General features: G+C 35.0%; 3 protein-coding genes across 3 annotated transcripts; 1 reads left to right on the top strand and 2 right to left on the bottom strand.

Moving 5' to 3' along the window:
- The first annotated feature begins 11,288 nt into the window (after positions 1–11,288).
- On the top strand, positions 11,289–12,183 carry LOC126759318 (uncharacterized). Its single transcript, XM_050474051.1, has 2 exons — positions 11,289–11,394; positions 11,459–12,183. Exon 2 carries the CDS (start codon positions 11,461–11,463, stop codon positions 12,181–12,183), a length of 723 nt encoding a protein of 240 aa, XP_050330008.1. The 5' UTR covers positions 11,289–11,394; positions 11,459–11,460.
- A 130-nt stretch (positions 12,184–12,313) lies between these two features.
- Positions 12,314–13,588, bottom strand: LOC126759317 (uncharacterized). Its single transcript, XM_050474050.1, has 2 exons — positions 13,135–13,588; positions 12,314–13,075 (listed from the first exon to the last, which is right to left on the bottom strand). The coding sequence occupies exons 1-2, from the start codon at positions 13,378–13,380 to the stop codon at positions 12,314–12,316; spliced, it is 1,008 nt and encodes a 335-aa protein (XP_050330007.1). The 5' UTR covers positions 13,381–13,588.
- A 5,753-nt stretch (positions 13,589–19,341) lies between these two features.
- Positions 19,342–20,843, bottom strand: LOC126759316 (tigger transposable element-derived protein 1-like). The gene is made up of 2 exons (XM_050474049.1): positions 20,444–20,843; positions 19,342–20,381 (listed from the first exon to the last, which is right to left on the bottom strand). The coding sequence occupies exons 1-2, from the start codon at positions 20,841–20,843 to the stop codon at positions 19,342–19,344; spliced, it is 1,440 nt and encodes a 479-aa protein (XP_050330006.1).
- Positions 20,844–26,219: the final 5,376 nt, after the last annotated feature.

Genomic DNA, 26,219 nt, shown 5'->3' with positions numbered 1-26,219 from the left:
TGTTATAACTTTCGCAAATCGGAATATTGTTCACTGGTGTACATGGCTTATAAGTAACTGTATCTGCAATCATTTAGTTAAATGTTAATTAAACACTTTCATTTCGGATTGTATTGACATTTCGAGTTGAGTGGAGCAGTTTATGAAATTTGACACACAACTAGAATACAACAATAATAATATATAGAACTATGTAATTAGTTATCTTATATAATAAATTTATGATCCACTTTCACCGTTGTAAATCCATATGATGTTAGAATTGATGCTGTTTAATGTCAAAATTAATTAAAATATTTGTCTGTTTCTTGTGCATATTCTTTTGCCATTTGTTCGAGAAGTAGCAAGTAATTAGTTAGCACACACGATTTTGTGGTTTCCCAGCCACTATTTTCTCTACCCTAAATGGTTATCAATTTAGTCTGATACAGCGCTGTGCTTATTACCAACAATTGGCTTTAGACAACTGTAAATTAGCCGATTTTCGCACCTCAGTACTCTTGATGCTGTCATTTGAGATATCAGCTGAGGAATATATACAGATAAATGTATGATGGCTCTGATGGTTATTTACAACACTAAAATGAACTAATATGATCTCGCTTGCGCAACTTTCATACAGCGATACTAAATTTGCAGATAATTTCTTTCTAAAAATTTATATTTTTAACTTTTATTTGTCTATATCATTAAGCGTATCCAAATAATAAAAACAATTATTATTTTCACCACTTTTTAAAATTTTTGGTCCTCCTAAGGCATATTTTGTTGTCTGTCGTTCTAATACTTGATAAAAAATTTATCCACTTTGCACAGAGTTTTCTCTTACCCAAATATCCTGAATGATATGATGAACATAGTTTAGTTAGTTCAGTTTATATTTTTAGAGTGCCTGTTATCGCGAATAGCTTTTCTTACAGTCATCCACATTTTTTGTGGACTTTTTTGATGTTTTCGCTGGTAAAAACTGCTTTTGGGCGTTCACTGCGTTCACCGTGTTCAATGCGATGTGTGGAAAGTGGCGTCGTCTTGTTGAAACCAAGTGTCGACTTTTTCGGATCAAGTTTTATTTATAACTGTGGAAAAGGATTTAAATAATTAAAAACTTCATGTTATATTCAAACATACATTACCTTCAACGTGGGCCACATTATTATTGTTCGCATTCGAGTATAATTGATAATGTCTGTATGTTCTGCATCTGTAGCATTTGTGTCATTACAGGGCTTTTTCTGTTAAACGGGCTATCCGTATTACTCCATACTTTTACACAAATTATTCAACCCTCGCTTGACACCAGAGTAACTTCCTGCTATAAGTAAAATCACTTTCATTAGCTCTAAACACTACAAATGCTGTAATATCGATTACACTTAATCAGGAAGTTTTTCTATGCTTAACGAGAATGACTTAATTCCTGACTTTGAAACTATTTTTGTTACCTTTATAGCTTTAATAATCGGTATACGGCACTAAAAGGGTAAAATTTGGCAATAAAAATATTTGTCAAGAATCAGTATCGATCGATAGATAAAATCATGGAAATCTTTGATAATAATGAAAGCATAGTTTATTGCACAAAACTCTTTGAACTACTTTAACAATGGTAATGTCCAAGTAATAACATACTTACATACAAGTATTTACTGTTTGGATATTGTTCGGAATTTGAAATATAACCAGATATATGCACACAAAATTAAAGGAAATATTTTCGTATTATATTTATTGCTCAAATGTAATAAAAGCAAATCCATTAAAATTAAAATCCAACTTTCGAGTTGATAAAGTTTTGGTTGCAATGATAAAAAGTTCAGTACGAAGAACGGAAAGGGAGCGGAAAGAGAAAAAATGTGATGACACCGTTACATTTAAACGTGATTCACTATTACATTTGTGAAAGTTCTTAAAATATTTAACTGCAATTAATTTTGTTGGGAACATAATGCCTTATTGAGTCTTTTATCAATTTGCTTATGTACAATTCAATATGCTTATGTTCGGACGGAAGCCTAAAATTTTTGAAAATAGTACCTAACCGTATTATTTTATATTAGAATTTTTAAGTCGTATTGAACATGCTCTGTGTGTCTGTAATAAGCTGTAAATGGACAAATCACACCAAAGATAACAGAAATGTAGCAATGGAGTGCGCATTTAACTTTCGGAAAGATACTCCAATGTCTAGAATACATTAAAAGTATTATTTTAAGTATTTACTTACACTAGACATTTCGTATAACTACTGTTTTAGTGTGGAGTATCTTTTAAAGACGTTAGACCTATGTATATTACTTTTGTCAAAAGTGTTCCAGTAGGATGTTTTGGAAGACACAGTTAAGCAATACTCCCTTCGATGGGGGACAAGATATTGCAGCAAGGCAAAAACCAGCAGTGGCTTAAAAGCAATTTTCCTGGTTTCAAAGCTGCAGATGGTTGACCGTCTAGAAATCCAGATTTGAATCCATTCGTATTTGAGTATGAAATTAATATGTTCTAATGTCATTTTAGACATTTCACGCAATGAAAGTACGTTATTTGTTGGATAAAATCTCGATCCAATACTATATATTACACGAAAGTTGTGAAATTTCAACACAGTTTGAATTTTTACCCCTAAGTTACAGAATTCCGTCTTATTTGTTTGTATTCATATTATTGAAAATAACAGAAATCAGTGACAATGTTGTGCACGTTAGGTTACATAAACCTTTAATGCGCTTACCGGGGAAAGTAATGCAACCAAAAGCTAATGGAAATTTGCCGCATTCCCAGCGTTGGAATGTGAGGTAGTAAACATTTTATTGTTTTGTTTAATGTATTTTCCATAACATTCATCGCTATGTCGCTGCTTTGCTATTTAATTCCAACAAAGCAATGCATATCGAAAACGTTTTTGATATTCCCATGATGTTTTTATGCTGGCGGTATTACATTGTCCCATATCCTCTTAAAAAAGTATGTCGTGCGATAAATTTCGTGGAAACAATTATCATATTCTACTTCATACTAAGCGTATACTATTATATGTAAAACATAAGCCTGTCAATAAAATGCCGAAAAGACTATTGGCAACTGGCACCCATTCGCACATGAAATTTGCTTGTGCGTATTCATTTCTTCTACAAGCACGTATCCCAAGGCAGAAGGTATAATATTTCCTCTAGCTTGATAATGAAATACTATTTACATTATTCCTTTACAACTTTTAAACCAGGATACACTAATACAAAATCTTGCGCTCTACAAAAAATGTGTGATTTTTTTTCATAAAAATATTCCCTGGAAGTTATGCATAGTTAAAGTTACATAAGTATACGTCAAATATACCATACTGTGTTCATACATTGAACTCTGTCATATGAGGAATATAAAATTTATAAGGCATAAAGTCAAATGGAATTTCCTGTTAATGTTTGTTACGATAATAACTTCAGAATAATTGTTAAAAAAATATGATATAAAAAAATATAACGATCGAACTTATATAGTTATGTATATAAATTTTCATTATATAAGAACATCATCATAATTTTAGTATTGATTTCTTTAACGTCCAAACTAGATTCAGACGGATATTTAAACATTTTAACTTGTTTTTTAGGTGATATTTAAGCAAAAACAATATAAGAACTTGCTTACTGCTCTAGGAAAATATAAAGTTTATTTGATCAAAAAAGGCTTTAAACATTAATTAGTTTTGAAAAAATGCTGTCACTAAGGCCTTTTTAATTCCAAAATCATATAATGACTTTCTAAACCTACTCTGGTATCCTAAAAGTATCTTACAAGCTTCAGTACCAATGATCTTCTGGCTTAACTGTGCAGAATTTTCAAATAAACAAATTGATAAAAGTAATTTTTGAAAACTTATGTACTAAAGTGTTGCCGACATATGTATGTATGTATGTTTCTGCTCTTTCGAATTTCCTTTTATTCGTACAGCACTTTGAAAAACGGGAATTATTGCAATAGGATCGTGTGTTTTGTTTCATACGTCAACAACTCTTATTTCATTGCCGCTCTTTTATTCAGTGCTTTTTTAATAAATTCTTTATAGTCACCAGTAAAATTTAAGCTTGATTTAAACGCTTGACCAAGGAACTGTTAAGTATTATCCGAAATTGAACGACAAAATCAGCATCTTGATGTTTTTTTTAAAAACGCATGAACTTTTATTTGAAACGTTAGATTGGTTCATGACATTTACTTTTTGAAGATAATTTCATTTAAATGTTGACCAAGGAACTTTTTCGAGCATTTCGGCCGGAATAGCCCGAAATTCGAAGTTGTCTTCGAAATATTGCTGGCTTATTTCTGAGCTTTGTCTTGGTGCTTGCACTGTTTGGTGTGGTTTGTACGCTGGTGGAATCATTGGACCGTATTTTTTCAAAGATGCTGGGACGCAACGTTACGGTGAATGGAAGAACTGAACTTGTGGTTTCAACAAGATGGGGCTACATGCCACACAGCTCGCGATTCTATGGCCATTTTGAGGGAAAAACATATATAATACATTTAAAGAGTAATGTGCTTAACCGACAGTACGGTTAATGTTCCCCCTGCGGGTAGGGGGGAACCGAATATACCGTAAGAGGCGACTAAAATCCACATGAACTGTGTATGACATTTGCAGTCAGAACAAGTGCTATAATACTCAGCTTGAAATGATATTATAGTTTTTTATATTAATTCCTAATATAAAGACATTTGTTGTTCAAGCGACAAATGTCACCAGTCATGAGTTGGGATTACATACTATGAAGCTCAAACTGGTAGTAGCCAAATGTTACAAAAGTCACACCAAAGACTTTAACTTGGTACCACGGGGAGCAGTTAGCCCTTGGAGGTAACTCCAATCTGCTCATTGGATTTGGCCCTTTGTGGAGATCGTGGTGGCTGTGGTTTAAACCTAAATGCAGGCAGGGAGTCGCATTGCGGCCGGGTGCCGGACCCAGAGTACGGCAGAGGTTTTAGGTCGGCCTCGAACCCGACCAAGGCGGCTAGGGAGTCCCACCCTACCAATTGGAACCAAGGTGTAGGTGCAGGTGCATGCACTCATGCTTTGGTTCTCCAGAGTATGGTGCAGGTGCATGCACTTATGCTTTGGAGCGCTGATCAACGCAATGTATTGATCTAGAAATAGAAAGCACCGTGAATTTAGGCCTTCGTAGGCAGGTAATTCACGTAAAACACAACGGACTCTGTACGGTTAATGTAGCTTATTTGCTGTTGTAGTACACTGTGACCGTTTCGCTCTTGTACAGAGCACGTAATAACGATCATACTTTGTAAATCTCAGAAAACATTGTGCCCCGGTGTTACCAAACAAGGTATCCATGGTACTAACTGCTTTTTCATACAGAATATGACCCACATGATATTTTGACATGCCCATTGTCGCAAATTCTAGATTTCCCTCCATAAACAAGAGAAAAGTACTGATCAAATTGCCATTTTGACGTTCAATTAACAACTTTAGACGGATGATTAAATTACACTGTGGAACATTTTTGGGATTATTGTCTGTGGGGTGAGAAATTCCAAGTCAGGGTGATGGTACTAGGTCAGTATAGTAAAACCCTCAAAGGGTTTGGCGTTCATATGTGTCAGTTTTTTTTATGACCTTTTAAATTTTTTCCTTATTTTGATGTTTTTTAGCTTAGTTGTAACATTTTGGCAAAAAGGAATTTTTTTTTTTTTTTTTTATGTTAAACTACGTTTTTGCCAAAATGTTACAACTAAGCGAAAAAACATCTAGATAAGGAAAAAATTTAAAAGGTCATAAAAAAAACTGACACATACGAACGGTTTTACTATACTGACCTAGTACCATCTCCCTGGCTTGGAATTTCTCACCCCCCAGATTAGCTGTTGTACTGTGTTATCATTCCTTTTTTTTCATAAAACATGTTTCAATTTAAATTATGTTCTACATTGTACAACCTTCCATATTCACAACACAAAATTTGACCTTTGCTTTAAATGAGACATGTGCAGTATAAATTTCAGTTTAATTAACCACTTCATGTCTGGTGACATATTGCCCATAGTACTATTTGAAGATACTTAAACAGTAAGAAAGGTTAAACAAATTTACGATGAAAGGTTTTTTAAAAGGGTAGACACGGGGTAGACTAAAAAACCGAATAGATCCGGGAGGCAAGAAAGCACACAATATTGAGAAGGAAACTTTCTTAAAAAAATCTTTGTCATTTCCAGGTTGTTCCAAGACAAAATCTGAAAATTTACGACTATTGTATACGGACTTAAGCCCAATACCTTTTTAAAAATCTGCAAGGTGGTACTTTGAGACAGTCCCAGTTTTTGAGAACGTCTTGGAATTTTTTAAAATTATAACTACAATACAAATTAAATAAAAACTAAGTGCTGGTTTCAGATTAAAATATTAAAAACATTTTGTTCAATATATCATAAAAATCAAAAAGTTTTTTTAAGCAATTTCATCTCCTTTGTCTTTATACATGTATACACCATATACTTAGGGATACCACACACTTTGGGAACCCGAAGATTTAATTATAAGGACATATACTAGAATAAGTCAATTAATAAACAAAAGAAATTCATGCCTTATTACGCATCCTTGTTATTTCTATTAATTAATTTAATTTTATTAGGGCCACATATTGATCATTACCTACTATTCTTACACCTATTAGTTATTTGATACTATGTTTCCGTTACTGATATTTCTTTTAACCCTAGAACACACACCCGGGTACAAATGTATTGTAACTTTTGAACCGCTATACCTCTATACCGCTAACTTAGGATCTAAGAAGATTATTTAGTTTTGAGTTCAAATTCAAAATTTGAACCAGATCGGACCATTGATTCAGGAGCTACAGCCTTCTAAACACATTATATACGTAAACACACACCCGGGATACGTTTATACCCCAATAGTAAAAATCCTCATAATAATAAAAAAAAAAAACATTTTTTATATTACTAGCTGACCCCGCAGCCGTTTTCCTGCGTGAAATTATATGCTTTGAAATGAAAAAAGTTGTAATTATATTGTGTCGAAAATTATTTATTTTCGATAATTTTTTTGATTTCTGTTCTGGTGCGTAAATATTCAAAGAAGATGGGTTTCCAACTCATCAACACGCCACATATATCTGGCCAATTTTCCCTGGAAATTGAATACGTTTGAAATGAAATGGCTGTCCCTTGTATTCGATAACTGCGTCATAATCAGTCGGGTTCCATTACACAGTTTCGGCGCATGAAGATTGTGAAACCATAATAACGACAGATCCAACTTTGAGACGCAAATGATGCAATGATGGTATGCCACCAAGGCTCTCCAAAGAATTTGGAAATTCCACTGGATAATTTACGGTTTCGTCTTTCTTGTCAAGACGATCGATCGATTTATATGAGCGCTAACCTCCCGAAATTTGACTTTGAATCTTCCAGTTTAAGTCATTAACATTGGTATTTTTGGCAACTAAAAATGCGCGTGCACTCAAGCAATTGCAGTTACGATAATTTTGCCAAAGTGCGGATAAACATTCGTGATGAGTTCATCTTCCGTTGAAGTGAATTGACAAAAGGGATGTGAAATTGATATCAAACCACTGGAAGTATCAACCGAAATTTGCCCATTTCCAATTTTTAGCGAATACAATGTAAAATGTCATCGGCAATGTCATTTTTTCGTATCCCATAATTAACGCGAACTTGAAGGCTGATATGTCGCGAACTTCAGTGGCATGCGAAGTAACTATTGCATTGTTCTTCGTCTGTTTCCAGTGATTAGCATGTTCCAGCAAACGCAACTGCTGGCATGCTTCTCAAAAAGTTGCACACACTGTACCATTCACAATACGCAATGACTTAAATGAAGTTGAACCGCGAGACGCACAACAGTCGGAAAACTTTCATGAATTGCAAACCATATCAACCCATTTGATACTGCTGATCTCATATTGTTCAAGGCCAATAACCGCTATGTTGCTTTCTTTGGTGACGTACTTGCAGACGTATTTGATCGATTCCACCAATCTGCAACATTCAACATTGACATGAGTTTTGAATGTGAATTAGACAAAAGTGGCGAATATGGTACGATCCATATGTTTTCAACTTCGATGTGTTGTTAACGTCGATATTCACGCCTCTAAATGCTAAATGTTCTGCCATTGTCGTCTGGTGAGCGACGCCGATACAGTGGATATCCATCATTTCTCATTGAGCACATGAGTAGTGTTTCGTGCATTTATTGTCAGACATACAAACTAAAGTGGGATTGTAAGGTTCCCAAAGTCCATGAACCATATTGGTCTTCACCACTTCGTATAATTCTGGATCTATCTCTGAATCAGGAATTTCCGCTGAAATGATTTCATCAATTTGATCTGGTGTAATCACCATCCGCATCCAAAGAAGAATGTGTGCGTGCGGCAACACGCAACAGAATACATTCAGCATCTAACAGCACCATATATACCATAGGTTGCTTCAAGACAAAGACCATCAAACATCGCAGCTATTGTCTAAAAAGTCGTGCTGTGATATCGTTACGATCGCTAGCTGATTGACCGCGATCCATAATTCCGCACGTATGTCATCGCATTTTGGGAGTACTTCTTTCCTTTCTATGGGCTGCCATACGTTGATGGCAAAAAGAACGCCGACAAATATTAGCGCGACCTCTTCGTGGCTTCGTAAAAAATTTCAATCAGTAATTGATCACTTCACTTGATCACTGAAACACACATAAAGTTTTCACTGAATAATTTTCAATAATTTTTCCTTTGGATAGCCGGAATAAAAAAGCAAGCGACCGCAATTGAACGATTCAAATAATTTACAAATCAAAATATTGAAAAACAAAACAAACAAAAATTGAAAAAAATGTGTATGAAAAATGTTAATTTTTGGAATTGTCCAATTTTCCGACTTCTCCTCACGAAAAGTATAAGGTATTTGTTTCTAAAACTTTCCCGATCCACAACAAACAACCTTTAAAAATTTCATCAACCGTTCTCTTAGTGTTACTAACAAACAAACATTCATTTTTATATACATATGTACAACGTTTGTATGGGGAAAAGAAAAAGGTTTCTTTTAGGGGTTTTCCGGAAATTATTCGGATTTTTCTCGCCGTAGAAACCATCTTTGAACTTCAACGAACATTTAAGAAGAAGAATTGGCCAAATTGGTTCAGGCGTTATTGAGTTATGAGCGTACATACATTTTGGCGATTCATTTTTATTTATATACTTAAGTACATATGTATGTACATAGATTTTTTTATTTGAAAAATTAAAAAATATTCATTTCACACTTTATATTATTGACTTTTATTATAAAAATTATAAAAATGCATCTTATATCTAAGGAAAATCATGGCAAATAGAGCAATTTGTTGATGTGACCGAATGTTTAAGACACATTGGCTTCTTACATTTGGCGCACAGCTTTCTGGTTTTTCTACGGCGTTTTTCCTCTTGTGCGTAACATAAATAGCAAGATCCGGACACAGGTTTTGGCGTGCGCGCTGCGGCAGATGTTGATGCTGCTGTTGACACCATTGATTCCACCGGTCGGTTGAAATATGCTTCAATAGCAATTTTAGTCGAAAAATTTCGCGTTACTTGAAGATTTATGGCTCTGGCTTCAATAATGGGCATACACAATGCTTCAACCAAGCTGCGCAGGATCTGCTTAAGCCCGGGTCCCACTATCGGCGCAAGGTACCAATTTTCGGCGTATTTCATGTACCGATAATGTGACCGCATTAAATATTATGAAATGCGACAATCATGGCCGATATTGGGCCTACAATGCACAACCAAAATCGACCCAGTTGCGCCGATAATGTGAACGCTATAATGTTTGATAAAGAGCAATAAAAATTGAAAAATGCGCAGATTTTTATCGGGCACTGAGCACCGATCGAATACACCACCAATATCTCTCTTTTTCAGCAAATTTTTATACTCTCGCAACAATGTTGCTAACGAGAGTATTATAGTTTTGTTCACATAACGGTTGTTTGTAAGTCCTAAAACTAAAAGAGTCAGATATAGGGTTATATATACCAAGTGATCAGGGCGACGAGTAGAGTCGAAATCCGGATGTCTGTCTGTCCGTCCGTCCGTCCGTCTGTCCGTCCGTCTGTCCGTCCGTCCGTCCGTCTGTCCGTCCGTCTGTCCGTCCGTGCAAGCTGTAACTTGAGTAAAAATTGAGATATCATGATGAAACTTGGTACACGTATTCCTTGGCTCCATAAGAAGGTTAAGTTCGAAGATGGGCAAAATCAGCCCACTGCCACGCCCACAAAATGGCGGAAACCGAAAACCTATAAAGTGTCATAACTAAGCCATAAATAAAGATATTAAAGTGAAATTTGGCACAAAGGATCGCATTAGGAGGAGCATATTTGGAAGTAATTTTTTTGGAAAAGTGGGCGTGGCCCCGTCCCCTACTAAGTTTTTTTTACATATCTCAGAAACTACTATAGCTATGTCAACCAAACTCTATAAAGTCGTTTCCTTCAGGCATTTCTATATACAGTTTAAAAATGGAAGAAATCGGATAATAACCACGCCCACCTCCCATACAAAGGTTATGTTCAAAATCACTAAAAGTGAGTTAACCGACTAACAAAAAAGTCAGAAACACTAAATTTTACGGAAGAAGTGGCAGAAGGAAGCTGCACCCAGGCTTTTTTTAAAAATTGAAAATGGGCGTGGCGCCGCCCACTTATGGACCAAGAACCATATCTCAGGAGCTACTAGACCGATTTCAATGAAATTCGGTATATAATATTTTCTTAACACCCTGATGACATGTACGAAATATGGGTGAAATCGGTTCACAACCACGCCTTCTTCCAATATAAAGCTATTTTGAATTCCATCTGATGCCTTCTCTGTATAATACGAGTATAAACATTAGGAACCAATGATGATAGCGGAATAAAACTTTACAAAAATACGGTATTTGAAAAATATGTAAATGACGTATTATGAAATCTCGATTATCACTTTACCATGCGAGAGTATAAAATGTTCGGTGACACCCGAACTTAGCCCTTCCTTACTTGTTAAGCATTAATTTGAAACAATTTTTCAATAATCTTTAAATTCGAAAGTTGAAACAATTTCTCCAATCAACACCAATGTCTCAATATTTCTCAGCAAATTTTTAAGTATTAATTTGAAAAATCTTTATCAATAATTTTTAAATTTTGAAGTTGAAAAAATTCCACATTAATCGTCATTATTTTTGAATTGATTCCCGATTCCAATCGAAAAAACAAAATAGACAAAAAGATCGAGTCGAAGGTCTTTGATTAATCGATCTTCGACATCTCTACTGGTTGCAAACATATGTAAATAAAACATAGGTGCGGTAAGTTGCATACAATAAAATTAAAATGCATTATTATATGAAGTAATTAATTAATAATATTTAGAAATGAATTCAGACGACGAAGTTTTTGAAGGTATTATGGACAATGTGATTGACGAAACCATTTCTTCCACACCCAGCAAAACAAAAAGACGAAAAAAACCACAAATAGTGTCATCATGGACAAATGAAAGCACAACGAATTTGATACAGGCCATTGAAATGTACAATTGTATTTGGGAATATTCCTGCCCAGAATATAAAGATCGCGCCAAAAGAGATAAAGCTTGGAATGACATCGTGGAGAAATTTCCAACCCAAGAAGTTGACGGATGCAAAGCAAAATGGGCGAATATAAAAACGGCATTTTCAAATGTAAAGAAAAAAATGACAACTAAATCAGGCCAAGCGGCCGGTAAAGCTTTGCCACATTGGCCGTTTTGGTCAGCTATGCAATTCTACTGTTTGCATGATCGCTGCAAGAGTAGTTCGTCCGTCTCAACTCTAGATGTGGATGCAGATGTAACGCCACCACCAACAGCTGCCCGAAGTGACACAAAATCCAAACCCTCTGCAACTGATGAATCAGTGACAACAGATGCAATGGAGACCGCAATTCAATTTTTAAATAAAGAAGAAGACCACTGGCATGGAGTGGGCATGTATCTTGCACTGCAAATGCGTGAACTATCAAAAAGAAATAAAAGAGCAGCAACTAAGCTTCACGCGGAATTAATTCAAGTAGCTATGAATGCTGTCTTGCAACAAGATGAAGAAAATTTATCATAATATGTTGATTTATAAATACAAATAAATACAATTTATTTAAAGATTATGAAAGGTGCATATATTCTGTTAAGTGTCTGCTTTGTTATATAAATTTATACTGCCATGGCAATTCGCCGTCTGGTGACATGAATTAGTTTTCAAATTCTTCACGGATAGTTTTTGCTTCGTTGCTTATGTAGGAAATTGATATATCCTCTGTGGCGCTTTCAAAGGTAGGTATGGAAATATTAACGCGTGCACCTTCAATAATATTTCCATCCTCAGTGCAGCTATCTACCAATCCAGTAGCATAACTTATATTTTTTGTCATTAAAAAATTGTGTAATGCGCAACATGCTAACGTCACTCTCGTTGTTTTGTTTGGATTCGGCTTTATTGGTCGTGAAAAGATTTCGAAGCGCTTCATCATGATTCCAAATGCGTTCTCGACTATTCTCCTAGCCCTTGATAACCTATAGTTAAAAATACGTTTGCTACCAGATAAAATGCGACCAGGATACGGCTTCATCAAATAATTTTGCATTTTAAATGCATCGTCTGCCACTAAAACAAAAGGTACATTCATTTCACGACCTAATAAATGACGAGGAGGTGGTAAATTTAGAGAATCCGTATCGAGGGCATGCTGCAGAGAACATTTACTGAAAATACCACCATCTGAAATACGCCCGTTACAGCCGACGTCAATATACAAATATTTATAACTGGCATCAACAACTGCCATAAGCACTATGCTGTGAGTTCCTTTGTAGTTGTAAAACGTACTTCCTGATTTTGCTGGTGCGATCATGACCACATGCTTGCCGTCAACTGCTCCTATGCAGTTAGGAAAGTTCCATAATAAATCGAATTTCGAAGCAACTTCAGCCCATTCTTCTTTTGTTGAAGGTATCTAAATAAGGGGAAATATGAAAAATATACATATGGATTTGGTAAAGTATGTGTTCCTACCTTCAGGTAAGTATTTCGAAGTTGACTGTAAATCGCATCACAAACTTCAGGAACAAATTTTGAGATAGTGTTTGGGGCAATACGGAAAAAAGCTGAAAGACTTTTGTAGCTATCGCCCGTGGCCAAAAAGCGGAGAGTGCAGACCAAACGATGACTTGCTGGAATAGCTTCACGAAAACATGTATCTCTTTTTTTAATAAGTGGGGAAATTAGCTGCAGTAACTCATTAAAATTGTTTTCGTTCATTCGCACGTAATTTTTAAAAAGAAACTTTTGATTATCAACTTCTCGAAATTCACGTAAAGTCGTTTCATATGCACCATTAGTATTTCTTCTTTCCAGCCAATTTCTCACCCAGATACTACGTTGTTTAGGATTTGTTTTGCGTTTTTGATGTTTCTTTTTCAGCTTTAATGTTGCAATAGTAAGAAGAGCAACTGCAACTTTTTTCTTCTTCAAATAATCCATGTTTTAAAATAAATAAAAACTGTTGCTGCAAACAGCTGATTGAGCACAACAGTGTGACCGCGTTGCGCCGATTATCGTAGCAGAATATTTAACGCCGATATGCGCCGATAAAAAATGACACAATATGCGCCGATAATGTGACTGCTAGAAATTGACTCAATTTTGTTTTGGCATTTTGCGCCGATGTAGACCAATAAAAATCGGTACAAATTGTGCTACTTGCGCCGATAGTGGGACCCGGGCTTTACGCTTGTTGTTTGTTCTCCAAGGCAACATAGGGTTATTCAAATCGTATACAATGTAGGCTGCAAGAGTTGTAATGTCCAACATGTTGAAGAACATCGTTAGTGACCATCGTTTTGTTTGTTGTAGGATATTCCGCAAACATTTGGTCCATTCGATCAACACCACCTTTGGTACGATTATAATATTCAATTTTTTCAGGTTTCCCACTGTCAGCTATTTCAGCATCATTATGCATGGTCGAAAGCAAAATTACTGCTTTATTTTTTTTGGGAACATAAGAGCACATTGTCACATCATTTTTGAAGCCAAATGTCGTTGAACCAATTGTCCTGTTTTTGTTCTGCTTCATTTCTTGAGGAATATATGATTTGTTTTTGCGCAAAGTTCCAACGAGTTTCCAGGTGAGAAGCAGTTCTGCAACTGGCAAGGTCGTAAACAAATTGTCCATTGTAATGTTTCGGCCACTTCCTTGGTATTTGGCAGACAAATCCTTCACCACTCGTTCGCCTTGGTTCGTTTCCCTACCAGTTTCTGCTTGGCCAGTATATATTTGTCCATGCAGTGGATATGCATTTGTGGCATCGCAAATCCACCAAACCTTGACACCATATTTAGCAGGTTTTGACGATATGTACTGCGTAAACCGTGTGCGTCCACGGTAAGGAAATAATTGTTCATCAATCGTCAAGCATGGGCTTGTAATGTGCAGCAATATTATTGTTCATCATCGTCCACAACTCACTGATCGGTGCTGCTTTATCAGATAGTAAGCGTGTTTCACAAGTGTTTTTATCGTCAAATCTTAGGAACCGCAATATCGAACAGAAACGGTTGACTCCCATTGTAGCGCGATATAGAGGATAGTTTTTGACGCTCCATAAATCTCGAACATGTTCTCCAATGCTATGGTTCGCACCAGCCATAATAAGTATGCCAAAAAATGCATACAGCTCTGTATTTGACACAGGCGTTAATGACTTAAGAGTTGTGTTTGGGTGCGCATTGTTGTAAGCATTATAAGTTTCTTTTGCTAACTTATTTGTATGGCGCATAATTATATCAGCCATTTCAACGGTCATGAAACATTTGAATGTTTGCTCTATTGACAACATTTCAGTGCATCTAGCTGATCCAGAACGTTCTCTTATAATATTTTGTCTGAGTGCCTGACGACTTATATTTGGTTCTTTCATCCACTCAGTACCATCACGTGCAATAAATTTTTCGGCACTACCAGGTAATTCATTATTTCATTATTTTCTTCTACCTCTTCTTCTTCATCGTCTTCTTCATCATCCTCATAATCAGGTAATACTTCTGCGGCACTTTGCGAAACTTCAGCATCGTCATCAGCAATTTCAATGTCATTGATTTGAATTTCTTCTTCATCTTCTGAGTCAAAGTCATAGGGAGCGTCATCGTCACAAATTTCATCAAATAAAGATTGTATATATGATTCTCGCTGTTCCTCAGTTAGCCTGCATAATAAAAAAAATTAGTACATGTTTACATTGTTGCTTATTTTACATTTTTTACCTTCTATATGCTGCATTTGATAAATATTCGTTTCTTCTTGAAGTCATTTCGTTTCCAGTTATTTATAGTTTCAGTTATATTTATTTTCACTTATACTTTCACTTCTTACACTTTTGAGCACCAAAACAATAATGAAAATATCAACAGGCAGCATTTATAACAACACCTCGTGTGAAAACAACCCTTGCAGCTGCATATAAAATACAAAAACCAGTTATACCAATGTATTTGCTACCTATGTACGTACCCATACCTTGCGCGACCTTTTTGCACATATCTTTTGAAGCAGGTAGAATATTTCAATGAAATAAAAACCAAAATGTGTATTCGTTGCTACTCTACAAGTACATATATTATTATAAATTATATTATTTTGTTTTGCATTTATCAGGACAACAACAAAAACAAAAATCCACTGTTGCATGTCCTGACTATATTTGCCCATATCGCTGGAACCAGTAGGAATATTCTAATGAAACAAAAGACAAAATACTTGTTATATATTAAAATATACATTTCAAAAAAATCATAGAATCGGTTGAATAAGCATTAAAAGACCCGCAAAATAAGGTCCCGGGTACAAACGTATCACTGGTGTGTGTTTACGTGGTATTTTCTGGGTGTGTGTTCTAGGGTTAAGTTGACTACGATTATAACAAACTGAAAGTAAAGCCAAAATATTTTATGATGTTGAGCAAGAGAAGGGTTACTGAACCAAAAACAACATGTATTTATAAATATTCAGAGCAGTATATTGGTTCGATTGGTTATGTGGTCTCTTTAAGTAAACTATTATATTTCTTTCGTACGGAGTGTTAATGATAATAATAACATTAATGGTAATTTGTGCACAAGGTATCCAATTTTATACATTCCCTGTGTGTGATACATTACGGGAAGTGACGCCATATCGACTATTTAATTTGATATTATAAAAATCAGAGAGCATATTCTCTTCTTAATAGTGTGCCTTTGAACTCAAACCCAGGTTCATGCTTACATTAGCCCACCTTATACATACAAACATCTTAAATAAATTAAGAGGGCGGAACTCTCTAGAAATATAGTGCCCCAGTGCCTATAATGGATCAAATCAAGTCTGCAACTACTAAGTATGTCCCAAATATAATACTAAATTTTAACTCTGTGCAATCGATTCGTGTCGTAAAAATTTTCCACAAATGCTTTTTAATGAAACAGTACTAATAACTTTTCCTTAGCTTTGTTACTAAGCAAGAAATGGAAAGATAAACCATACGGCGAATAAAAATATCAAATAACTTAATAGTAGGTATGCTGAAATTAGGTGAATAGCTAAGAATTGCATGGAATGCTAAAACATGCAACGATATAAAAGTATTATTTACTGATAACATAAGTTGCTTAAGAAGAACTTTGAACAATGAGGAACGTTTGAAATTCAGACTTGAAGTTGTAAACTAAGATTAAAAAATATTACCATTTTGACACGCACCAAACTTATACGAAAAGTAAAAGCTTTTTATTATCTCTCTTAATAATGTTTTAGTGTACTACATACAAAAAAGAATGTGAATATTCGATGAAAATGAAATTGTTCAATGGAATAAAAATTAAGCAGATACAAAAGTCAATAATGAAGCCTTTGGGCATATTTAATTAGCACTTCAAATAAAAGTTGGAAGACTGAACTTTGGCAAATTGAATAGCATAAGTGCAGCCAGGCAATCTTGGACGATGGTAGAATCCACGTAGTCGCACGAATTATCGCCCACAGGTTTTGCCGATTGCTAACGCTTTAAATTCAAATCAGATCGAAAGTAAAGCTAATAACTTTGCGATACAAATTAGTTTGCAACTTACGGCGGCTTGTAGAACAATGGAATGAATAGGGTAGTATTAAGCTAACTTTATCTTGTGAGCTGCATAAATGTCTTATGCTTACTACTAATTGTACACTTATCATTTATATATCTTCTTTAGCTATTATAACCGTCATGCATTTGTGTGTAATGCAAATTTAAAACAAGAAAAAACACCGAAGCTAAAATATCCTTCAGAGGCTTTAGCGATGCCTTAGATAATAATATATGTGAAATTTGGTGAAGATACATTGAATTGATCAATCAGTTCGTTGACAGCTAAATGCTTTAGTAATTTGATCCGAACAATTTCTTCGAAGATTATCTTCGGAGAATAATCTATGCCAAATTTAGTACAGACACTTTTGAACTAAACGAGTTTTCCCTACAAGCTTTTGGTTCTGATCGTTCAGTTTTCATTGCTATATTTTATAGTTGTACGAAATCAGTTTTGACAAGTGAACAACTTTTTGGGTAGAAAAGGAGATGCGCAAAATTTCAGACTGATATCTCAAAAACCGAGAGACCAGTTCGCGTATACACTGGCAGGCAAACAAACAGATACGACTAAATCGACTCAGCTCGTCACATTGATTAGTTTTAAAGAATGCAAAAGGTTCACAAATGAGCTAGAGGAAGTAAAGGTTAAATTTAATTAATAAATATTATTGCTTTATAATATTTAAACAGAATTAAATCAACAAGTTGGACAGCCACAAAATTGAAGATGGAGTTAAAAAAGAACAAAGTTTATTTCAAACCAACATATCATAAATATAGATTTGTAGGTTAATAGTGGATACCGGGTGTCAAAAAAGCAACAAAGATATTATTACGTATATGTATATACCCAAAGAATGAAAAGGTAAATAACGAAGCTCAATTCACAAGGAAGTGTAATTGGCCACTAGGGAACAACCCTCAGCGAAGCAGTGGAAAAAATAGGAGACAACATGTGTAATATTGAACTGAGAAGGGAAACTTTACAAAAATCTTTTATTTTTCTACTTCATTTTCTGGAAAAAGGAGCAATATAGCGGGGCGTAATATGTAAGAAATTGTTCTTTCAACGATACATTTCGGAGCAAAATTTCCGTAAACGACTGTTGGTTTGGTCGACTTGATTTTGGTCACCAAATGACTAGTCGTATACTTATACATTAAATACAGCTTTTATTCACACATTATGTCACAAACGTATTTACAAAACACGAATGGCCAGCCAATAAAGTAGAGGTGAAAGAGCCGAATAGCGAACTACCACATAATATATATAATTTTTTGTATGTAAAATTTGTTAGTTTTTTTTTACAAAAAAAGTTTGTCCTTACCTAAGGCTTAGCAATGTGTGATATATCTACAAGTAGGAGAAACTGCAGTTTATAGCCTCGTGATAAGGGTAAAACACACTGGCTCTAGTTGAGGGCCACAATTTAAAGCGAACACAAACTGAATCGAATATTTGTTTGTTTCTCCGAAAGATGTTGTTTTACCAAAAAGGGTAACTATAAGATTTTCCACAAAAACGGCAGAAACTCAATGCACAGTCTGTAATGACCTATTAAGCATATAACGAAATTCTTGGTGAACTTCGCTACAGTTTTACGATAATAATATTTCGTTTATAATATTGAGAAACAATTCCACAAATTAAACAATTCTGATTTGGTCCTTTAAGTAAATAAACCAATTTAATCCTCTGTACTCCATATACCGAATATAAGTTTTGGGTCTCTATAATATGAATACAGCCATATGCGCCGACGGCCGGCTCATTTATCAGGAACAAGATTAGCAAAGACCAATTCTCATATTTGTCTTGAAAACCGACCTTTGCCTTTGCAAATTCTACGTATATATTTATTTTTTTATCCCTCTGGTTGTCCATTCTCCAGAAAAAATTTTCAATTATATAGAGTAATACCCCGGACTTACGCGATAGGTGGGTCCGAGCGGTTGCCGTGTAAGTCGAATTCGCGTATATAAATACATATAAAGTTTGTTTAATCGGGACCAGAGTTTAAAGAAAACAATAATTTAGAAGAAAAATGTTTAATAAAGTGTAGGATAATAAAAAAATATTACATTGTTATGAATAAAGTAAGCTAAACCGAAGTTATTTTGATGTCGAAGGCTTCATATATTCTAACAGTGTTGCCTGACGAGTTAAATTTTTCTTCTTTTCACGTAAAATTTCCTCGTAGCATACCAGTAATTTTTTTATCCCTCGTTTTGTAGTAGAAATGCGTTCTTCATTAGAATCAATTTTTTCTAAAATTTGTAACCCCTTTTCAATTGAATTGAGCCCTTCTGTTAAGTTTGCAATTGTCATTTGATTTACCGATTCAACTGGGTCTAGCGAATCAGTTTGGTCAATATCTTGCTCATACTTACGCATTTCTATAACCTCGTCAATTGTTAGCTCTTGATTGTGTGAATCTAGCAATTCTTGAACGTCATCATTATCGACCTCTAAATTTAATTGCTTGGCGATATCGACCACTTCTTCTATTATGCTATCGATTTGTTCAGGATCTGAAATGGTTTCTCCTTGGGTTTCAGAGGTGAAAAAAAATGGACACAGTTTTTTCCAGACACCATTGAGAGTTTTTTGTGAAACCTCATTCCAAGATTGTCCAATAATTCTTACAGCATCTAAAACATTGAATTGCTTCCAAAAGTCTTTAACAGAAAGCTCATTGTTTTGTCTCATAGCTTCATGTAGATGTGCAAATGACCGCCTTGTGTAGTAAGCTTTAAATGTTTTAATGACTCCCTGGTCCATTGGTTGAAGCAAGCTGGTAGTGTTTGGTGGCAAAAATACAACTTCCACACGTGGATCGAAATTAATTAGAGTTGCGGGAGGATGACCTGGCGCATTGTCAATTAGTAGCATCACTTTAAATGGGATTTCTTTTAATCGGCAGTAACGTTCGACTTCAGGAATAAAATGATGGCCAAACCAGTCTTCAAAAAGAGAAGCTGTCACCCAAGCTTTTGCATTAGACTTCCAAATGACAGGCAAACCAGCTTTAGATTTATTTTTTAAGGCTCTTGGATTTTCTGAGCGATAAACTAAGAGAGGTTTTAATTTACAATCTCCAGCTGCATTCGCACCAACCATCACTGTTAATCGATCCTTGGCGGCTTTAAAACCTGGAAAAGTTTTCTCTTCACGCGCAATAAAAGTTCTTTTAGGCATTTTCTTCCAAAAAGACCTGTTTCATCTACGTTGAAAATAGTTTGACTAGTGTAGCCACCTTCATCTATCATTGTTTTGAGTTTTTCTGGATAGAGAGATGCAGTTTCTTTATCAGCGCTTGCCGCTTCTCCACTCTCTGCGATGCTATGCCAATTACAACGACTCTTAAATCGGCTGAACCAGCCGTTACTAGCTTTAAACACTTCATTTTCAGCCGCCTCCCCAGCTTCTTCTTTTAGTTTTTCAAAAATCTGCTTTGCTTGAAAGCACACTGTATTTTGATCAACAGGACAATTTTTCACTCTTACTTGATTATCACGCCATGACTGTAGCAATGTTTCCATCTGTGCGATAATACCGTGACGCTTACGGATGATACTTGAATTCAAAGATTGAGAGTCTTTCACAGCGGTCATAATTTTTTCTTTACCTTTTACAACCGTTCGGACTGTTGATTCCGGTAGGTCAAATTTCTTTGCCAATTCACAAATTTTCATTTTTGCTTCAAAGTCTTTAATTATATTCAGTTTACACTCCAAAGACAGTGTTTTTCTTTTCTTGTTAGGCTCAAATGACTCATTTTTCGTTCTTTTAGACGACATAATTAGAAATTATAAGTAAAACGCACTGCGCACTTAAAACAATTTCACGCGGAACACGTTTAAACCTGTCGCAAATTGAACACTGAGTGGGCGGAGCGAGAGAGCCGATGCGCGCGGCAATCAAAATGAAAAACCGCGTATCTTCGAATTCGCGTAAAACGGGGTAGCGTAAGTCGGGGTATTACTGTAATTATTAATAAATGTACTTGTTATTAGGTAAAGAAATGTTTAACAAAATAATTTGTTTTAAACTACTTTCCGCATATAATTCAGTATATTTGAAACATTACAAATATCCTCCTAGTTCGATGTATAGTTTAAAACTGTCCAAATAGCTGACCTATTATAAATTACTACGTCCCAGTATAAATATTGTAATCAGTTTAGTTATAACGAATAAATAAATGTACAAACTAATTACTTGCATGAGAAGTCAACTCATTATAAACGGAAAATATCCACCAATTAAATGTAAATTACTCATCAATTAACGATAATGGTGTTCAATGGCAATTTAAGGTGTAAATAAATGTTGGAAGAAATTATTAAGTATATGCTCGTAGGCTGCATCATACATTACATACTATATGTATTATACAATTTTATATTTTAATTTTTGCAACAATCCATTGAACCTCGCCTTTATGCTGAAAGTACATAAAATGGAATTTCCATATGCTTTTTACTTTAATCCTTCAATGAGCTGACCTTGGTGCACGCTGAGTTCAATGACTAACGTGATTTTATTTTGAATTAAGAGGGAACATGAGGGAAGAATTTCACTGACAAAAAAACCTTTTAGCCTTACGTAATTATTATTGATAATCAATTATCCTTTCGAATATTTAAGTTACACTTAATAAAGAAGCTTCTACAATTAAAACTTTTTGTAGGTTTTTACATATGTTGTTGTCCGATAGTTACCGTGCAATATTGCCCTCTTTAACATTATACATTTTCCCAATCTAACCATTTTTGATTCACCAGTTTTGGTCGATTACGCCCGCATTGACAGAATGTTGAAAAATTATATGTGTTTTTTCTATCGGTTTCGATAATTCATTATTAAATATTGATACAAAGTAGAATATAGGCACTTCTTAAAAATTTACAATGTCATTATGTGATTTCCCGAGTTTGGAATTAAACCAAAATAATTAAATTTGTTTCGTAAGTAAGTACTCTGCTTTGGTTTTCAAAGGGCATTAATTCAAAGTTTGTTTGTGATCTTTTAATATTTACTCGAGAGAGAATTGGTCATGGTTATCTCAATTAATATCGCCCCGTTCACTTATATTTCCAATTTAAGGGCATTGCAATTGTCAGTTATGTGAACGAAATTATTATGCTTCCATCTATTTTTCACTATGAAGTACTTATTTCCAACCTTCATACTTTTATGATAGTATCCAAGGAGCCTAATGTTAATTTCTAAAAGGGTTATGTTTGGTCTTTATAGCATTACTTTATTGAAAGCTTTATATGCAAAGGATATCTTAAAAAAAATTTTCATGCATGTGGTATATGGTGCATAAAAACAATACATGTTATTTTAATTGTGTCAAATGGATACATTGGCCATAATAAATCTTGAGTTTAAGTTTGTTAGAGTTGTAAATAATACTGTTCAGATAAAAATTTCAAATTCAATTCAGTTTATGCTGTGGTGATGACTACATTGACATACGTTTAAATAATTCGAAAATCATATGAAATAAAATATAGTATCGTCTTGAAATTTTCATACGGATATGAACTTCATTAAAAAAATCTTGTCAAATTTGTTGTGGTATGTCACTGCTACTTTTAACATACACAAATAGTTGTATTGTACCAACCGCAGTCCACTTAAGACCTATTTCAAAAACCACAGCAATCTAAATTATTATTCATTATAATTATGGAATGAAAAGCTAAATAAATGGAAAAGCAATTATATGAATTCTTGTTAGTAAGTTTATTGACTTGTAGCCAGAACTTAACCAATTCAAAATATTTTTATTAAAAAAGCTTGAATTGAAGTTTCGACTAAAATTTAATTTAAAGTATTTCGTAATATTTTTTTTACTGATCCTGTGTTTTCAAGAACATTCGTTAATAATTAAATCAGCAAACTATAATCTTTCAATCAGATAAAATAAATATTATACTAGAGTTTCGATCATTCGTCGAAAACGTATTAGTTATACATTCGGCGGTTTCGCTGATTTAGAAAATGTATTTTTAAGCTTTGGATATATTAATATAAATCTACATCGACCTCATTTCCTATGCGTTGTCATAACCAACCGCTACATATACCATATGACTCAACTTAGTGATATAAATGTTTTGTACTTGCAAAATTTCGGCGAAGAAGTAAAATTCGGTAGTACAATGTCACCGAAATGAAATGGCGATGCATTTCATATTGGAAAAAAAAGTTTTTTTATATGTATCTAATCTACACACATATTTATCGAAGAGAAAGACGTAAAGCTCAGACTATGTGTCAAACAGTGGAACAAGTGCAGGAGGAGTGAAAACTCCCACATCAGATACCTAAGGATTGAGTTTGGATTGGATTTTTGCCAAGTTGAGATGTCGAATTCTTTCGTAAGTAAAATTGACTGCCAGGAAACTTGTTTCTCAATGGAAACTCGGGTATCACGTAAACGACAGAGCTAGAAGCTTGTATTTGCTTTTAAGATATGCATGTATTTGCACAAATACTTTAGCTGCTGGTAAGTCAATGCAAATAAATTGCACCAAATGTATAGAGATGAAATTGAGCAATTGAAATTCAAATAGTACATATAAATTCGAAATGAAAAAGGCAAAATTTCTTCATACATGGTTTATACCAGTATTTACCATATAACAAGAAACTCAAAGTTGCTCTAGCGCACATATGTACTTATGTACAATACAAAGTGCCAACACTTAGTGGAGTGTTTTGCAAAAGAGATGCACACTTTCTTTCAACTGAATAAAGTGTGAAGTTCAATAAAACGCAGGTGAAAATAATCCACAAGTCAGTATTAATGGAGCCTTTTGCCATTATGAAATCTTCAGATTATCAGAAGAGTAATTCATGATGGAATGCTTTGGGAATTTTTGCAGCAAAGTCTAGTTAAAGAAAGTTCTTGTTAAATTTAGAAACCGATAACAATGATATATGACACCTTTTTAATATATATATAATATAGATTTTATTCATATAAATAGACAAACATTGACTGACATATTCGTCATAAACCAAATCTTGGAAAAGACCCGTGAAAGGAGAATCGACACACACCACCTCTTCGTCGATTTCAAAGCTGCTTTCGACAGCACGAAAAGGAGCTGCCTTTATGCCGCGATGTCTGAATTTGGTATCCCCGCAAAACTAATACGGCTGTGTAAACTGACGTTGAGTAACACCAAAAGCTCCGTCAGGATCGGGAAGGACCTCTCCGAGCCGTTCGATACCAAACGAGGTTTCAGACAAGGCGATTCCCTATCGTGCGACTTTTTCAACCTGCTTTTGGAGAAAATAGTTCGAGCCGCAGAACTAAATAGAGAAGGTACCATCTTCTATAAGAGTGTACAGCTGTTGGCGTATGCCGATGATATTGATATCATCGGCCTCAACACCCGCGCCACTAGTTCTGCTTTCTCCAACAAGGAAGCACAGAAAATGGGTCTGGCAGTGAACGAGGGCAAGACGAAATATCTCCTGTCATCAAACAAACAGTCGTCGCATTCGCGACTTGGCACTCACGTCACTGTTGACAGTCATAACTTTGAAGTCGTAGATAATTTCGTCTATCTTGGAACCAGCGTAAACACCACCAACAATGTCAGCCTAGAAATCCAACGCAGGATAACTCTTGCCAACAGGTGCTACTTCGGACTGAGTAGGCAATTGAGAAGCAAAGTCCTCTCTCGACAAACAAAAACCAAACTCTATAAGTCACTCATAATTCCCGTCCTGCTATATGGTGCAGAGTCTTGGACGATGTCAACAACGGATGAGTCGACGTTGCGAGTTTTCGAGAGAAAAGTTCTGCGAAAGATTTATGGTCCTTTGCGCGTTAGCCACGGTGAATACCGCATTCGATGGAACGATGAGCTGTACGAGATATACGACGACATTGACATAGTTCAGCGAATTAAAAGACAGCGGCTACGCTGGCTAGGTCATGTTGTCCGGATGGACGAAAACACTTCAGCTCTGAAATATTCGACGCAGTATTAAGCAGAGGAAGAGGAAGACCTCACTCCGTTGGAAGGACCAAGTGGAGAAGGACCTGGCTTCGCTTGGAATATCCAATTGGCGCCACGTAGCGAGAAGAAGAAACGACTGGCGCGCTGTTGTTAACTCGGCTATAATCGCTTAAGCGGTTTCTACGCCAATTAAGAAGAAGAAGATTCGTCATAAATTATACTAGCGTAACGAAAATTTTTATATGCCGTTTATGGTGATTAGGGTAAATCATGAACGGATGTACAAACAAAAGCAAACTCTTAAAATGATCTAGCTAGTTTTAGTAGCCTTCAAGCGCGGGAATCAAAACTATGGTAGGGGGACGACAATGTTTTTCATACGTTTTTTTAAATATACATACATATATATTTGTGCTTCAAATTTATTAGCGCTTACTACCGTAGCAAGGATGCTACTAGTGCCCTATTGTGTACTCAAATCACTTAAATGTCACAGAAGTTTTTATTTGACAAATTAGTAATGAATGATTAACTGTGCTCTCTAAGGAAAACGTTTACTAAGATTTTGCATTTTTTCTGACCCCTGTTCAGAAACGATATTCAATTTGCAAACAGAGTTGCGCATTGAGTGTGCCCCTAAAGAGATAGTTAAGATATCAATCCAGTGTAACTGAAGTATGAAACGTAATATCAAATAGTATATTTGCAGTAAACAAAGTGCCATCAAGTAGAAAATGCACAAGCAAAAGCTCTTGAACAACCTCTCCAAAGCAGCCATTATTACTGCAAAGCAATCGAAGGCATCAGAAAAAGGTTGCGTGCGAAATTAAGAAAATAAAAGTTTCCAACTGTAACAACAACAACAGTTTAATTTTACATATTTAGGTGTTTTCCATATTTTACAATTCCCCCATGATAGCAATATAAAGCGTGCATTATCGTTATGAAAAAGAGAGAGTCGAGAAAATACAAGGCTCCATAAAATGTGTCGATTAAGCG

This window comes from Bactrocera neohumeralis, chromosome 5 (assembly GCF_024586455.1).
Source record: "Bactrocera neohumeralis isolate Rockhampton chromosome 5, APGP_CSIRO_Bneo_wtdbg2-racon-allhic-juicebox.fasta_v2, whole genome shotgun sequence".
NCBI lineage: Eukaryota > Metazoa > Arthropoda > Insecta > Diptera > Tephritidae > Bactrocera > Bactrocera neohumeralis.
The sequence above is the reverse complement of the archived record's forward strand: the minus strand, read 5'-3'. Positions and strand labels throughout refer to the sequence as shown.

Excerpts from the sequence above, each read along its gene's own strand:
- LOC126759318 (XM_050474051.1), top strand. The coding sequence starts at position 11,461 with ATGAATTCAGACGACGAAGTTTTTGAAGGTATTATGGACAATGTGATT.
- LOC126759316 (XM_050474049.1), bottom strand. The coding sequence starts at position 20,843 with ATGACCGCTGTGAAAGACTCTCAATCTTTGAATTCAAGTATCATCCGT. Across the intron at positions 20,382-20,443 it reads TTTCAACGTAGATGAAACAG|GTTTTAAAGCCGCCAAGGAT; the intron begins GTCTTTTTGGAA and ends AAACTTTTCCAG.
- LOC126759317 (XM_050474050.1), bottom strand. The coding sequence starts at position 13,380 with ATGAACGAAAACAATTTTAATGAGTTACTGCAGCTAATTTCCCCACTT. Across the intron at positions 13,076-13,134 it reads TTCGAAATACTTACCTGAAG|ATACCTTCAACAAAAGAAGA; the intron begins GTAGGAACACAT and ends CCCCTTATTTAG.